The sequence below is a fragment of the Pithys albifrons genome, chromosome 4, assembly GCF_047495875.1.
Source record: "Pithys albifrons albifrons isolate INPA30051 chromosome 4, PitAlb_v1, whole genome shotgun sequence".
Classification (NCBI taxonomy): domain Eukaryota; kingdom Metazoa; phylum Chordata; class Aves; order Passeriformes; family Thamnophilidae; genus Pithys; species Pithys albifrons.
Genome location: NC_092461.1, coordinates 92,973,327 through 92,989,998, shown reverse-complemented (window position 1 = coordinate 92,989,998; position 16,672 = coordinate 92,973,327). Strand labels below are relative to the sequence as shown.

The window sequence follows — 16,672 nt, the reverse complement described above, 5'->3', positions numbered from 1 at the left end:
CGCCAGAGCTTTTGTTCAAGTAAATATTTAAGAATAGTATATGACAGGTAAAAATGTAACTGATTTACTACTGTTGGAAAATCTGAAAAATTAATATTTTCTTCTTTAGTCAATTTATGTTAGTGTGTCACCTGTGCTGTTTGGGGATAAGGATAGTTAGAAGGGGAGATTACCACTATGATTCCTAGGTCCACTTTAGAACCTACTTCTTTGCTGTCTGTATATAGATACTCATCACCAGCAGCTGTAAAGGTAAATTGTCAAGAAACATTATCTTTGTTTCTTGATCTTTATTACTCTGTGTTTCTTTCACCTGCATTGAAGATCTATGCAATGCAACTGTCAGTGAAATTGCTGCACTTAGCTTCTTATGTTGGAATACTTCCCAAATATATGGGTGTTTGCAACCATCTTTGCAATGTTATTTCCTTTTCTCTAAGTCATCCATCAAAGTTGATTAGATAGTACATTTGTGCATTGAGGTGGGAAGAAGCAGTCTAATTTATTTCTTTTTTTTTTATCTTTACATGCTATCACATATTTAAGGTTCTCTTTAATATTCTTCTGAAGAAATATCACTATTTTCTTATTTCATATACTGTTATGATATTAACATTTATTCATACTTGACTAGTGGTGTTACAATCTGCTTAAATATTGCAGAAAGAACTCAGGTTCGAAATATTTTCCCCAACAAAATTAAAACTCAAAGAAGTTATCCATTCATTCCAAAAACTGATCTATTATTTATTAATCAACTAATTGCTAAGAGATAGAGAGAAAGGAAATAAGAACAGTTAGAAAAAAGCTAAGATTTCTTTTTAGAAGCAAAGAAAAAGTATACCACTAAACTACTTTTCTGCTAAGTTAGTATGTGTGTGTGGAGGGGAGGGGGAAGTAGTTTTACCCTTTTCTTTTCTCTTGGTTCTTTCCATGTTATCTTTGCCACTCTAGGAAGGGGTTTGGAATGCAGCTTTTGAAATGCAGAGGTGATGCTCGGTTTCTGCTGCTGGTCTTGGCCTCTGGTCTCTGCTGCTCAGGCTGCAGCAGTCGCACAGCTGCAGGGAAGATGCAGGAAAGATTCAGGGACAGGATGTTTCACAACTCACATCTGGAACATGGCTGGCCCTGTTGCATGTAGCATTGCAGGTCCCAGTTTTCTTCAGTCTGGAAGATCTGAGTCTTCAGTGGCAGGCAGGCAAGTAGCTAAGTTGTTACAATAGCAGAATGCTTTTGTGCTGACAGATTATCTATTTGGGCTGGTAGCAGGCAGGATGTTTGTTTGTAAGGATTCTTTGGCTGAATTTCCTGATATGGCAGCTAGGATCTTGCAGGATGTGTCTGGTTAGATGTTTTGTGAAGGTTTTCTGGCAAAACTGCTGATAGAAAGTTTCTTCAAAAGGATGCTTTTGACAGAGGAACAATGGAGGAATATTGTTGATTATATTTTCTGATCATCCTAAGTGGCAGGATCAAGTTTAGTGGTAGTTTGACTGCACATCTGGAAAAGTTGGCTTGTATAGTAAAGTTACTGTGAATTAAGTTAACATAAATATTTATAATTACCATTCTATTAAAAATGTAATTTAATTGTTATGCTTAAATCTGTTCTCTGTCTGGGTTAAGAGACTACTGTTTCACTCATGATGTGACATCATCTAATGCTGTTTCAAGAGTTGTGGCAGGCAAATATTTTAACTCTTCATTATTCATTAGTTTCCATTCTGGTCCTAGCTCCTGGGACCATCAAGTCATCACATGCTCGCACTCGAGTATTATTATTGTTGGCATAGGCTTGTTAAAGCATTAGAGCTCCTGGCAAGGCACACAAAGAAGTGGTGTGTGATGTTGCAAGTACACATTACTGCAAATTAATATCTTCCTGAGTTTTGTTCTTGTTATTTTCCTATGTCAAGATTCTATGTGCAATCCTGTACCATCGTAAGAGTATTTTTTATGGAGCTTTCTGACATTCTGCCATTTTTTTTAAGAATTATTTGCATTTTCCTTTTTTTTTCCTCCTAAAATATTGCTTCCTATCTAAGCATATATGACATGCAGTCTTCAGTTATTCTGAAAAATGTTATCACCAATCAATTTAGTCAGCAGTTTATATCCTATTTAGCAATGCTGATTAATCAGCATAATTTAGCTTTCTAGAAAAGGTACGAGAAATAAAGGTGATATCTGCCATATGTAAAAAAAATATCTCTGAGCACTAGTTTTGCAGCAACAGGAGCAGATTTAAATTTATAGTCATCATTAATAAAATACCTGTACAAGGCTAAGTGCAGAAACTAGAAAAATTAAGCTAATCTCTCTGGTGCTCAATAAACTAATTTCCCCCATTTGAAAACATGCATCAGTTCTCTTAGAAAAAGACATTTTATTCAAGGGAGGTTACCCTGTTACCTAAAGTGCTTTTTTTCCCTGTTCTTTTTTCCCCTCCAGTGTATAATACTCCATGAGCTCAGTGTGTTGCCTTGTTTCACAGCCTTCTCCTTTGGAAAGGCAAGTGGTGGAGTGACACCTCATTCTCAATTTGGGATTGAGATGTTTGATGTCAGGCTCCTCCTTTGATCTGCTGGCGAGCTTGTGGTGGGAGATGCTCCTGATTACTATACTCCACCAGCTACTCTTTGCTTTATGAGGGGAGAGTGGTTTATTTGCCTACAGTAACTTTGCTAAAGGTTTCTGTTACTGATTTACTTTAGTTGATACAGTGCTCTTAAATAAATGTAACTCCTGAATTCCTGTTGCCTTAGATGGAGGATGACTATTCAACCAGGGTGACTTTATTTTTCACAGACTTCTGGACAATATTACAGTGTCAAAAATGAAACATAAATGCTTCCTAAAGATAATAAAACACCTGAACACCAGAAGATCACCTGCCGTTTCTGTTGGCTTCCTTTTGCCCTACAGTTACTTCACTGTGACTTCATTCAGCCTTCCAGCTTCCAACTTCTGGATTCCTATGTGGAATATATATGTTCTGTATAGAATACAGTGGGTTGGAAAAGACCTTTGAGATCATTGAGTGCAACCTGTGACCCAACACCACCTTGTCAACTAGATCATGGTGCTAAGTGCCACATCCAGTTTCTTCTTAAATACTTCCAGGGACAGAGAATCCTCCACCTCCCTGTGCAGCCCATTCCTATGTCTGATCCTTCTTTCTGTAAAGAATTTCTTCCTAATGTCTAACCTAAACCTCCCCTGGTACAGCTTAAAACTCTGCCCTCTTGTCCTATTGCTGGTTGCCTGGGAGGAGAGACCAACTCCCACCTGGCTACAAGCTCCTTTCAGGGAGTTGTAGAGATCAATAAGGTCTTCCCTGAGCCTCTGCCTCTCCCAGCTAAACACCCTCTGCTTCCTCAGGCACACCTCATAGGGCTTATGTTGTTTCCTTTTCTAATGTTGTTTCAGCTTTCTAATATCCACCCTGTCTCACATAACTCCTAGTCTTTCCCATTTATTTCATTAGTGTTGCATCCCATTTTCTTAAATGAACGGTAGAGCTTATCATTTTACCATTCCTGCTTCTGTACTGACTTTCTTTAAGGGAATGCACCATTACTTCCTTAAACATGAGCGTGCTTCCTTTAACATAAAGTACTTCAGACTGATGTTCTTGATTTAATCTAAGACATCTCATTTAAACTTAACATAGGGTTACGGAGCTACCATTTACTCCTCTTCTGCAGAATTCTTCCTTTCAGTACTTTGTTTTAATTTTTTTTTCATCTATCTAGTGTTGATTTCAGTCCCTCCATAAAAATATGTGGATTTTCAACTAAATTAACCATTCTTGAGAAAATTGATTTTCTTTAATAAAATCCTTCTGTATATTTTTCAGTTTTTCAGCAAAGTCCACCAAAGTCTATCCAATACCTTGGTCATTTGGTTCTTACTTTGTGCTATAAATAACATTCTTCCTTGAGTGGTAAATACTTCCTTATTTTCCTTTTCAGACTTTTAAAATGTTTAATTTCAGAAATTCCCATCTGAGTCATTGCTTGTGTATATATAGTCATTTTAAGTTCAGATGCAGTTGCTCACAAATTGTATCAAATTGGAAGCAGATAGTCTAAAGAAAGCATTCTCAGCGATAATCTGGGAAGTAACTTCAGTTATTCTGACAGTATTCAAACTGATATGTAAGTTAAATATATGAGATTTTTGTTTCTCTAGATCTACCTACGCATATACATAGAGCCTGTTTACGTATGCACACACACAAACACCATGTAGAACTACAGTGTCTCACCTGGTAGATGTCCACTGTGTCCTCTGCTGTATACCAACTCGAAAAAGCCTTTTTCCCCCTACCATTCATCTTTTCTTGAAATTTGGCTTTTGCACATCACCTTTTATCAATTACATAAGTTAATTTTCTGTGAAAGAATGACATCATACACCTCACAGGCATTTTTTGCTGAGGTATAATCCTGCCTCTAACTGTTTATCTCTCGCTCCACCTGAATGTGGAGAGGCAGCTTTAATAAACACCTGTGAAAAAAATTTAGCAGTGCGTGAATATGTCTGCATTGAAAAAGCAATAAAGTAAAAATAGTACTTTTGTGTTTTGTGGAGAATTATATGAGCAGTATGATTGCCATTTATCCAGATTTTTGACAAAATAACTGAAAAGTTATAAAAAGAAATTCCGGTAACAAAAAGCAGAATGACTTTCAGTCCTGTGAAATGAAGTGAAGAAACTATGGAAAGATTGCAAATTTCATATCAGCTATGAATAAACCACTTTGGCCCTAAAATACAGAGGATTTATGTTCAGATATGCAAGGCTTTACCAGCTCAAGGCATATGTGGATGGACTGTGTTGTGATCTTACTTGCTTTATCACATAAAATTTTAATTATGAATATTTTCCTGATATTTCCATATAGCTGTGCTATGTAACATACCTTTCAAATAAGTCTACCTTGTGTCATTTCATTTATTAAAATGATCTTTTCATTACCATTTTAGAACATAATGAGGTTTTTAATTTTTCCTCCTTGTCCTTCTCAGAGCAGAATATTGAGTGCTGGTGTTTGTTAGGTTAAGTTCATTGCATGTTCCAAACTCTTACAGGGATGATTTTATGAGACATTAAATATTTTCAATTACTTAACTTTTTCAAGATATTTCTCCATCTCTATGAGTGTCTTATTAAATATCAAAGTGATGCAGAGTGAGACCAACCATGATGTATGTGATGCTTGAAAGAAAGGCTTCTGGACATATCCTACAATCCAAGAATTGAGCATGAAATTTTCCTGTTTTATATTTTAATAAAACCTTTATTCAAAAAGAAAACAAAGAAGAATGTTCTCTTGTAATTCAGGTGTCATTAGTTTTACACTTAAACCTTGTTTCATCTCACCTTACATGACTGAGAAATCTGTTATGTCTTCATCTTTCTGTAAGCAATGAAGAGAGGTGAAGTTTTGCTTCATTGTTTCCAAGGAAATCTGAGCAATTAGGATACCAATTTAAACACTAAAAAGCCACAAAGGATGAATTTGAATTCTCTTGTTTATATCACAGCTCTTCATCCAAAAGCGAGCTCACAGGTATGGAGATGCTTCTCGTTACTGTGGTTTGTGCTAATCAATCAGAAAAATTTACCATTCAATCTGTGAACCTGAGTTAGGGGAACCTTACTGATGTTTTTTGCCACTACTGTTACTTCAGTGTTTCTCTCTACTTCTTTTTCTTAAGGATCAATCAAATTATGTTTGATCCAAAACCATAATAGCTTGAAAAGCAAGTCCTTTGCAGTCAGAAGGCTGCTCGGAGGTATTCCTCTTCATGTTGGATTTCTAATGTCAAAATTTCTTTCTTTCTCAGTCAGAGATACAGGTCCTTATTTCCACTTTCTTTGTGCAATGAATGAATGATGTTCAGTACTGCCAGGCTAGACAGAAAAGCTGACTAGGTCTACCTGGCAGATGTTCATTCTTCTTCCCTTATGGGAATGGATTTGGAAATCAAGATGACATTATCACAGCACATCATATTGTACTTTTTTCATGAAATCTAGCAGAAGATCAGTTGCTATAATGAAAATGTTTTACCTTAGAATTATGTGGCAGTAGAAGGTTTTAAAAAATATTCTCAACCTTCTGACCAGTGAAGACAAAGAATCTGTTTTGAATGGGATAATGTAAACTGTCCAGTTATGCACACTTTAAGTTGTCTGGAGTTCAGGAGTTTTAATTAGGAAAGCAAACTGTATTTGGGCCATTATAACAATGCAATATATTCTTTTTGAGTCTAAAATCAGACAAAAAATAAGTTCTGTCTCTCGTAGGCTAAATCTAGATTGTTATAAACATGAAGAAAAGATTTGAATTTTTGTTTCCGATTAAACTTGTCTATTCTGAATTTCAAAAAAAAGGTATCTAACCCAAATATACTGAATGCTTGATTGAAGAAAGCAAACTTAGTGCTATGATTGGATATACTTACATAGTCTTGAATTCACCTGCATTTTATGGCTGTTTATTGAGTTTGAAAGGCTTTAAGTAACTGTATCAGGGAACTTATTTTTTTGCCAATCAAACCAATTTGCATTAAAACAGTATTTTACAAAACCTGTCAACCACTATGTCTAGCTGAAAAAAAAAATTGAGAAGCACATTCCCAGCACCCTAAAAAGTAATGAAGGGAATGACCAGAAGTATCTTTGGAGTAGGATTGTTTTGAAAAAGTGAACATTCAGCCATTCTATCATAACACTGCCTGAAAATCATTCACAAAAATATGCTGCCTTTCACTTGGGCAGAAGAATTTGTTGGGCTTGTGTGTGTGTTTTGAGGAGTTTCCTCTTTTGTTATATTCATTCTCAAACCATGAACAAAGTCTGATGTTTTCAGGTTTGTCTTAGCCACTGAGTCCCCTTTCTTAACAAACCACAGGGGGTTGCTTCTGTGCAGGAAGCTGGGACCCAAGGAAACTTCTGAGTGGCAGCCTTGGCTAACATAATTATCTTCTCTATTTCTGTTACCTGGAGCTGTTTAATTAGGAAGAAGTGCTGCTAGAGATTGACCCAGTAATTCAAAGATAGATAAAACTTTGAGAATATAATATCCTCTTGGAGCTATTCTCAACTTTTATGAAGAGAAGTTGGTATGGAATTCATCATAGAGATTTACTCTCTTAGGCCTTCTTGCTCCATGCAATGTGTAAGATGCATGATCTCAGAGGATTTTACACCACTGACTTTTAAGATTCCCTGGTTTAATTTTGTAGAAGGTGTTTTATAGAGATAAAGTTTTAAAATCTGCTTAAAAGTAAATGGTGCTGTAGGACTTCTAAGCTGTATAGTGATGAAACCTCTACATGACAGCAGTGTGCAGATTATGTCTTGTTGCACTGAGAAAAGCAAAGATTTCTTTTCCTGACAGCTAGATGACTTTTTTCTTTTGTTTGATTTTTTTTTCCAGCTTTCATTTGCAGCAACAACCCCAGAGCTGGCTGATAAGAAAAAATATCCTTATTTCTTCCGGACAGTGCCATCTGATAATGCAGTGAATCCAGCAATTCTGAAGTTACTCAAACACTATCAGTGGAAGAGAGTAGGAACTTTAACCCAGGATGTACAAAGGTTTTCTGAGGTAAGAGTTACATAATTTCTAGTGCACACCGAGAGCTACTTTATTACGAATATTTGATGCTAGTAAGGTTTCTATGGAGCTAGCTGCTCTATTAATAGCAATTAAGTAAAAAGAAACAGACTCATTGTTTCAGTCTTGGTTTGGTTTTCTCTTACTAGGTCATAATTGCTGTATTGAATAAGCTTAATTCCCTTCTGGGATTTATTTGTCTGTCTGCAATTAAAAACTACCCATGTTTTTGCATGTCTGGTTTTTACACCCAAGATCATTGCACCCAAGTGCAAAATTCCTTTATACTCTTTGACTTGCAAAAGTGTATGTTTTTGAAGGAAGCTTGTATCCTCACACTGGCTCACATGAAAGAGAGAATGAATCAATTTTTTTCCTGGTCCTTTTGTGCTCTGACTTATTGTAAGCATCAATCTGAACTATGAGAAACAAAATCTCCTAAGTCTATGGCTGAAAATACTGGGGGAGCTTACTGAGAGAGAAATGACTGAAGCCCCCAGAACTGATAAGATCATATGCCATGCACCTCCCAAATCTTCTGAGTTTCGCCCTAAGCATCATTTTGGTCATAGAAATAGCAGTAAAGTATTGACCAAGTGACTTAAGAGTGGTTTTAAGAATAACGTTAAAGAAAACATCCTATAAGTCATTAATCAGAGCAAGACAAGGGAAAAAGTGCCCATTAATTGACAGAGAGGCAAAACTAATAGAGGCATGCCTGGTTGTTTGGTTATTAGTGTTTTTACCTTCCTCAGCATTTATTTTAAAACAGGCTGACTGTCTTCTGAAGACTAGCATAATTAAAATTAGTGAAGAGGGATAAGAACAGGTTCGAGTCTGCTTAGATGAGTCAGATATTTTCAAATTGTCTGACACAATTAATTCACGATGGAATACTTAAAGAATCTTAGACTCTTCCCTTATGAGCTTTGAGAATTAAAGGATGGAAAGTAAATGAATTATAGGGGGAGGGAAGAAACATTTGTGTCTGTCTTTTCAAAAAATGCATAAAGGCCCAGGGAATTATAGGCCAGTCAGGCTAAATTAATTCCTGGAAAGACACTAGAGCAGATAATCTGTGTGGAATCACACAGAATATAAAAAGATGCTAAACAACAATGAAAATGGATTTGTCAAGAATGTAAAGCAATCTGATTTCCCTCTATGACAAGATAACAGGTCTCAAGGAGGTGTAATAGTGATAAGTGTGGTGCTTTATGACTTGCAAAAATGTTAGAAGTGCTCCTAAAGAACAGTAGGGAAATTTGATCTTGGTGAAGATACTGTAAGAGCAGTCTAATCTCTAACAAATATTCCTGCCACCAAAGTTAATTGACATCAGGTGAGTCAAATTTTTTTTAAACAAATGATGAATCAAAAAGTCACCAAAAAGTATGGGGTGCTTTACCCTTCTCTGTCTTGGAATTATAGTTTCAGTGAGTAGTTATCAGTGGTTTACTGTCAAACAAGAAGGATGGGATTCTCTCAAGTGGTTTTCTCTAGAAAGAGATAAGGTTTCCTGTAGACAGTGGGATAGAGAAAATGTTTATTAATTTGCAGTTGATACCTACTTGGGAAAAGCTGCAAGTACTTTGCAGAGGACATGATTAAGTTTCAGAATGATAAAGGTATTGGTTTAACTCCAGCCAGCAGCCAAGCCCCACACAGTTACTGACTCATTTCTCCACCAGCAGGACTGGAGAAAGAATCTGGAGGGTAAAAGCTAGAAAACTCATGGGTTGAGATAAAGGCAGTTTAATAGGGAAAGCAAAAGCCATGTGCACAAGCAAAGCAAAACAAGGAATTAGTTCACTGCTTCCCATGGGTGAGCAGGTAGGTGTTCAGCCATGCCCAGCTGAGCAGGGCCCTATCCCACATAACAATTACTTAGAGAGACAAACACCATCACTCCAAACATCCTCCCTTCCTCCTCCTGCTCTCCTCTTTATATACTGAGCATGATGTCATGTGGTCTGGAATATCCCTTTGGTCGGTTTGGGTCACCTGTTCCAGCTGTGTCTCCTCCCAACCTCCCAGGTACCCCCAGCCTCCTCAGCAGTGTGGCAGTACAGAAAGCAGAAAAGGCCTTAGCTCTGCATAAGCCCTGCTCAACCATATAAAAATATCTTCGTCTTATCAACCCTGTGTTCATCACAAAACAAAAACATGGCCATACAAGCCTCTGTGACTAAAATTAACTCTGCCCAGCCAAACCCAGCACGTTGATAAGAGTTTTAATCTAAATATTATTTAAGTGAAAAAGTGCAACATGGCTCTCTAGGCAGCAGGTCTCCAGAGAAAGATATGGGGAGGACTATAATGAACCATAAACTGAGTAAGGGTTAAGAAGTTCACACTGCTTGACCTCTTGTAAAAAGCAGAAGGGAAGCAAACAGCACTCACTTCACCACACCAATGTAATGCAATACTGACACTCAAGACGCACCAAGGAAACTTCAATGCTACTTAGTGCTCATTAAATGTAAGCTGGAATATCAGGTCTAGTATCATCTTCAAGAAGGAATTAGATCAGAGACAACTATAAAAAAGTTCAGTCATCTGGAAACATGTTTAATGAGAAACATTAGAAGTGGGAAATAGTGGAATAGATAGGGTAACTTTTAAACTTTTCTTGTATAAAGATTTTTAGAATAAGACTAAACAAACACAACACGGAGATTCTTGGTCTTCATTTGGGACAGAGGGATGGACTTCATGTCTGTCAGGGTCACTTAAGAAGTGTTAAAACTGCAGCTTTCAAGGGTTTACAAGAGTGCTTCCCTTGAGTTGAAAGCCTTTCCATTCCTCTTGAAAGGCAAGCAACAACCTTGCGCGTCAGACTGCAAACTCAATTTAGTGTGATTATTAAAGCTTTCAGGTAGTGCAAGATCCAGTTAAAGCTTTTTTGAATTCTGGTGATTATTGTAAAGCATGTTGAGTCCTGAGTCTTCAAAATTATTAGAGCTAACTCCTTCCTTTTTCAGCTCCATACAAAGTTTCTCCCTTCCCCATGCAGACAGTGAAAGCACAGGAAAAAGTGAAGGAAATAATTAATTCGCTGTCAAGGATCAGTGGGGGAGCCACTGAGAGCCACCAGCAACAGAGCAGGAGAGCACACGGTGGCTTGGCAAAGCCCAGTCCTGCTGCAGGGGAGAGGAGCAGACCCAGGGTTTGAGGCCAGGATCAGCCAAACATTCAGATCATCAGGCAACGAACTCCATGGCAATGAGGCAGGTCCAAAGACCAACTGCAAAATCAGTCCACAGTTCAGGGTCAGGTCTATTGACTGCTGGACAGGCCTGTGGCAGAGACTGAAAACACAAGACTAAAGGAGTAGGTGAAGGTCCCAGAGGAAGGACCATCAAGGCCTGTTAGTGACCTTCTGGTGCTGTTATAAGTCTATACATCCACTGAAATCATAATTTTCCCTCTAAAGGAGCATCAAGCAAAACTATCCTAATATTTTTTTGGAAGTGGCAAAGTAGTTGAACAGCATCTAAAACTTCTGTCTTTGTTGTAAAATGCCACTGAGTTTAGGATGTGATTGGTCTTACCTATATGGAAAATGCATTACAAGCTACTAGCTCAGAAGTAACTGAATGTCATCTCTATTACTCTCATTGAAAATAAAATAAGCAGAAATAAATTAATGGAATCTTTGGAGAAGCCTGTGTAGTAACTCAGGTGGTTTTACTCTTAGCAGCAAGACAGAGCAGTTCTCTCTCTTATTTTACCGTGTCCCTGAAAGACTGTATCAGTTTGATAGATCTCCCTTTTTTAATGTAGAGTAGTTTGAATATCTATCTAAATGGTCCTTCTACCTAAGTACATACAGGAATGGATGCTCCCTTCTTGTTTTTGTTCTATAGGGACTTCATACCCATGTAGTTTAGTCAACAGGAACTCTGATTGCATCTCTTCAACTGCCATCTATCTTTTTTTCTTTTGGGGCTGATCACTTTTTTTTCTTAGTTGAATCCCTGTCTTCTGTCTCTCTGCAATTTGTACTTTGATCTTATCTCCTGAATAATTAAAGCTTACCTAACTTGTCTGCAAGTTAGCTGCTCCTCAAAGTCATAAAGCTGTCTTTTTGGTTTACCTTGCATTGTAATGAGACAGTTGTCTCAATTGCTTAATTATAAGTCTTTCTCCAATTTATCTCTGAAAGCTAAAATCACAGAGGATCTCTTACTTCTGTTTCAGTTCTTTCCTTTGGTAACCCTATTTGCTGAGACTTCACATTATTATCCACTTCATTTTACTTGGTGGAAAATCTTCTCTTTCTTATTAAAAATATGTTACATCTTTCTTATTCTCCAGTCATGTAGAGAAACCAAGAGTAGATAGAGAGAATGGAGAAGTTTATGCCAATGAGCTTTGAGTTCTTAAAGCACATGGGGAATATCTGTGTATCTTGTACTGATAGTATGACTTGAGACCCCCTTTTTGGCATTACTTGGATCTCAAGGATTATAACTTTTCCAGTGACCTGAATTCTGTGGCTGCCAATAGCTCGTCTCACTGTTAGCATCCTTTGTGAATTCTTCATGTCTGTTTGTACAACCAGAAATATCCCTTCAATTGGATTAATTTTTAAATTGTATCTGACTTGATATAAAGTTAATATACACACTTCATCAGTTCTGTTACTGAACTAGGACAAGTTCCTACGTATTGTGTTTCTGTGTCCTAGATTTTATGGATTGCTGCCCTGTTCTCATCCTCTGGGAGAAGATTCTGTTTCAAAAGTTAATTCTGGGACAAAGATTTATAAAGGAGGTTACAAAAAATTTTCAGGATTTTCAGCCTAAAGTGTTTGCTATATATAATTGTAGGATAATTTAGGGTGGAAGAGACCTTGGGAGGTCTCTCATCCAACCTCCAGCTCAAAACAAGGCTAGCTTTAATGTTTATCAACCCCAGAGAGGTGTAACTGTTTGTCCTCGTTCCAGCCAGGACAGGGTTATTTTTGCAGTAGCCAGGAAGTGGCATGGCTGGGACACAGAGGTTATTCTGTGCCACCTCACATAATTACCGGGGCCAGGAGAAGGGAGCTCTTCCATGTTGATGTCATGTGGTAGAGGGGGCAGTCAAGTATTGTTTCTGTGTGAACCACTCACCTCTTTCTTGTACCCTCTGTCATTAGTATTGTTGCTGTAACTGTTTGTTTTCTTATCTCATTGTTCTTTCCTGTAAATTGTTTCTGTCTTGTGATCTTTGCCTTGTGCCTCTGATTCTCCTCTACCTCCCACTGCAGGGGAGGAGGAGTGTGAGAGAGTGGTGCATGGTTTCACTGGGAGCACTAAGTTGGAGAATAATGTTCCTTAACCATGACACTGTTGCACCCACAGTTCTCAGAAAAGTCCTGACTCTGTCCTGTTTCCAACTCCCTGGTGAATTTTCAGTTAATTAGAATTATGCAGTGATTGGTGCCTCCAATTTTCCTGCTGTCTGGCACTACCTGTTTGGGATTGTATTTTGAATTAGGCAAACCCAAGCAGTATTCATATGGTCTGTTGTTTGCTATGTTTTGTGCTTCAGTGGGGAGAGTCATGAGAATGAAGTTATGCTTAACTATTAATAAGTCAAAACTATTGGGAGACACCAGTATTGCAGAAGATGTAAAGGCTTCAAAATATGACAGAAAAATGTGTACTGGATGTGTATTGGCTTTCTGATAATGCTGTATTTGCTAATCAGTAATTCTACTTTACCTTTAGTATTTGTTATTTCCTACACATCATTCATTTTATTTATATAGGGGTTTTTTTGTTCATAGTATGTTTCAAACTGAAAGTTGGCACTTGATTGCACTTGTACATTGAGACAGATTCTGGGTTCCTTGTTTTGTGATAGGACACTTCCTCTAGACTGACTTCTGTTGTTTCTTTTTGCTGTCCCCTGCACTTTAATTTAACATTTGGTAGCATATTCATGAAATTTCTAGATTTTTTAAAAAGTATGTATTGCCCTCCCACTGAATATCTTGTCTGGGATTGTTTTTAAAATAAGTGAAATTCTGTTCATCTCAAGTGACTCTTTATTTTATTCTACTTTTTAATAGTCATCTCTTTATATGATTTCTCTTCTTCTTCATGGAAATATTGAGAACTCGTAATGTAATTTTATCAGTGTAGGTGGCATTTCAAAAAGACAGAAGAAACGAGAAGTGTTCAGTAAGCTAATAAAATAGATTAACAATATGAAAAATAAAAGATAAAATATTCTTTCTCGTGACTCTGTCACAGTCTACATTGAGTTCAGTAACCTAAAAATACTTTGATAACAAAAACTAAAGAGGAACAAACCTTCTACGTGGACAAAATAGCACTTTTTCTGATGAACATGAGTAACACTCTTAGGATTTCTTTAGATTGTGCTGCATTATGTTCATTGACATCATCTACAAAAATCGGCAGGTTTTCAGGGTCCATTTTACGTAACTTGAAAGAATTTAGTATCTTAATTCCAAGTCTCATCCCAGAAAATATAGTTCTGGAAAAATGAAAATTGTTCCAAAGAAAAGCAGCTAACAAACAAGTCTTCCCAACATAGTATGTATCTGTTGATGTAAAGAAAACAGAATAGAAGTATTATTAATCTAGAAGTTTATTTATTGTGCGCAGAACTGGCCAGTTCCACGCACGCTGTGCCTCACCTAAAAAATCCACCGCACAGGCTCGAAGGACACACCCACATGGGGAGAGCCCTTCCCAAATCTTTGTTCACAAAGCCAAGCCATCACTATTTATTGTAGCCTTGCTCTCTCACAATTGAGTCTGCAGACTTGGATCTGAGTTAGTTGTCTTGGTTTGAGATAAGCAACTGCCAACCCCCCCAAGCACAGAGAGAAAAGCCTCCCTCCTAACACCAGGGAAAGGGACGAAAAGAGAGGGGAAAGAAAAAAAACACTTCAAACTGCATTTATACTAAATCTACATATATTTTTCACAGAAAGAAAGAGACAATTAGAAGAAAGTACAAATATACACTCACACAAGTCTACAACAACAAGTTCCCCACCTCAACTTCTTAACGAACACACAAATTCTACTGTCTTAACTACACATTACTTAAGAAGAAGCTTATTCCCCAGGGAGACAAACCCAAGCAGAAAGGAGAGACCCAGAACAACACATTTTACTTTCCTGAGATACCCTGTGAGCCAGTGGTGGGCCTGGTCCTCTCCATCCCCCCTAGGACAGCATCGTGCGTCCTCCCAAGAGGAGGGCTGAGAAGCGACTGCCTTAACCACTCCCACACTGGTTCCTGCTTCCCTGGAGATGATGCCATAATGTGGTATGGAATACAAAATTACTGGCTAGAAGAGGTCAGCTGTTAGCTCAGCCCAGCTCAAGTCAGCTGACAGCTTCAGCCTAGTCCAAACTTCAGAGCCCGAATCTAGGCCCACCTAGGTGAACCCATAACATTAGTGGTTGGTTGTGATGAGAATTCAGTGGATAAGCAGAGGCAATGAGAGAATTACTGAGGGGCTGAGAGGGATTAGGCAGGGAATATAAATGAGATATCTGTTGACCTTTCAAAGCTCAGCCAGAAAACAAAGCTTGAGACACCAGTTTTTAATGACTGTAGGTATACATCGTGTAGACTTCTAGGTGTGACTACACTTCTTGATATCTTAGGCTTGGCTTCTGAGAAAAGAAGAGCAGAGACTTGAATTCTCCATCAGAGTTGCTAATATGTTTTAAGGCAACAAGAAAAGCATTATTTTTTGTCCACAAATGAGCTTGGAAGCTCAAATTTACCAGATAACAGCAGTATTTAGTCTGGGAGCTCTGAATAGTGCACAATAATTTCATCGTAGAAGTGCCCTATCTTCGACTTTGAGCATAAAAAAGGTAGAAGGTAAGAGACACAGAAGGCAGTAGAATGAAAATATGGGAAAAGGCACGGAAAGAAGAGAATGAGAGCAGGGAAACTGAGACATTATAAATGTAATTGTTTTGCCATAAAATTTTTAAAAACTCTCTCTTCATGATGTTTACCTTTTATTAAGGTGTCGTGTGCCTGAGGACATCTTTCATATTGCCATATTTCCAGTTTTTAGCTAATTTCTATAGCAAGATCTATGAAACCACTTCATTCAAGTTTTCTTGAGCTTGCAAAGAAGAATGAATTCCCCACTATGCTTTCTTAGAATTCAAGTTCACACGTTAAGACTGTCACAAAGGGGCAGTCTCTGAAAGTGACTTCTACTAGTAAAAAGGAAACTGTATCTTTGCTGGTGCTTGTAGGTGGTTTAAAGAAGAATCTCTGCAGTAATTTAAATTGGAAGACACTGAGACATTTCTTTCAGTAAAAAATTTTAGAATCTTAAAGATAGCTATTTAGGCATATAAAATAGAGGTGGTCACTTGCTGGAATTTTCTGAAAGTCATGCATAAGTGTGTTTTTGCCATGTTGCACAAACATCATCTATGCTAAGAAATTTTTTTTCCTTATGGCAGTAGTATTTTGGCCAATGTTTTCTTCTTTTTACTCTGTTTGCCAATACACTTCTTAATTTTTGTAGCTTCCAAAAACAAAAGAATAAAAGAAAAAATTCACCTGGCAGAGAATTAGACCTGTGGCTTAGTATTATGTGGTTATGTCCTCTGGCACTGAAGATTCACAGTCCACTATCACCCTAGGAGGCCTCAGGGTTCCCATGAGCTGATTAGTCCTTGTCAAACTTCACACCTTGAACAAAACCAACCAGTTTTTTAGAGAAGTCAAGAGTTTTATAGAGAACTGCTCATCATCATTCTTTCATGTTTAAACCTTACACTAGACATGTGTGATTGGTTGATATTTGCAAGACAAGATAAATGAGTGGAATAATCAGTACCTTCTTTACCTCTGATACCTCATAGCTGAGAATTCTATGTAGTTCAAGAGTTTCCTAATGGATCTGGTATAAAAATCTTCACTTTACCAGAAACCAAGACTAATCCATATTTAAATTAAAAAACCCCTATTTAGATTATATAAAAAATATATTCCAAGACAATGCTAGTGGTAACAGATGTTAGCATTGC

At 37.5% G+C, this 16,672-nt stretch overlaps 1 protein-coding gene across 2 annotated transcripts in view; it reads left to right on the top strand.

The window, feature by feature from the left end:
- Positions 1-16,672, top strand: part of GABBR2 (gamma-aminobutyric acid type B receptor subunit 2) — a 482,477-nt gene that overhangs the window by 186,932 nt on the left and 278,873 nt on the right. For both annotated transcript variants that reach the window (XM_071555005.1, XM_071555006.1), the window contains exon 3: positions 7,455-7,625. In XM_071555005.1, coding sequence (XP_071411106.1) covers positions 7,455-7,625 — 171 coding nt within the window. The remainder of the gene's footprint in view (positions 1-7,454; positions 7,626-16,672) is intronic.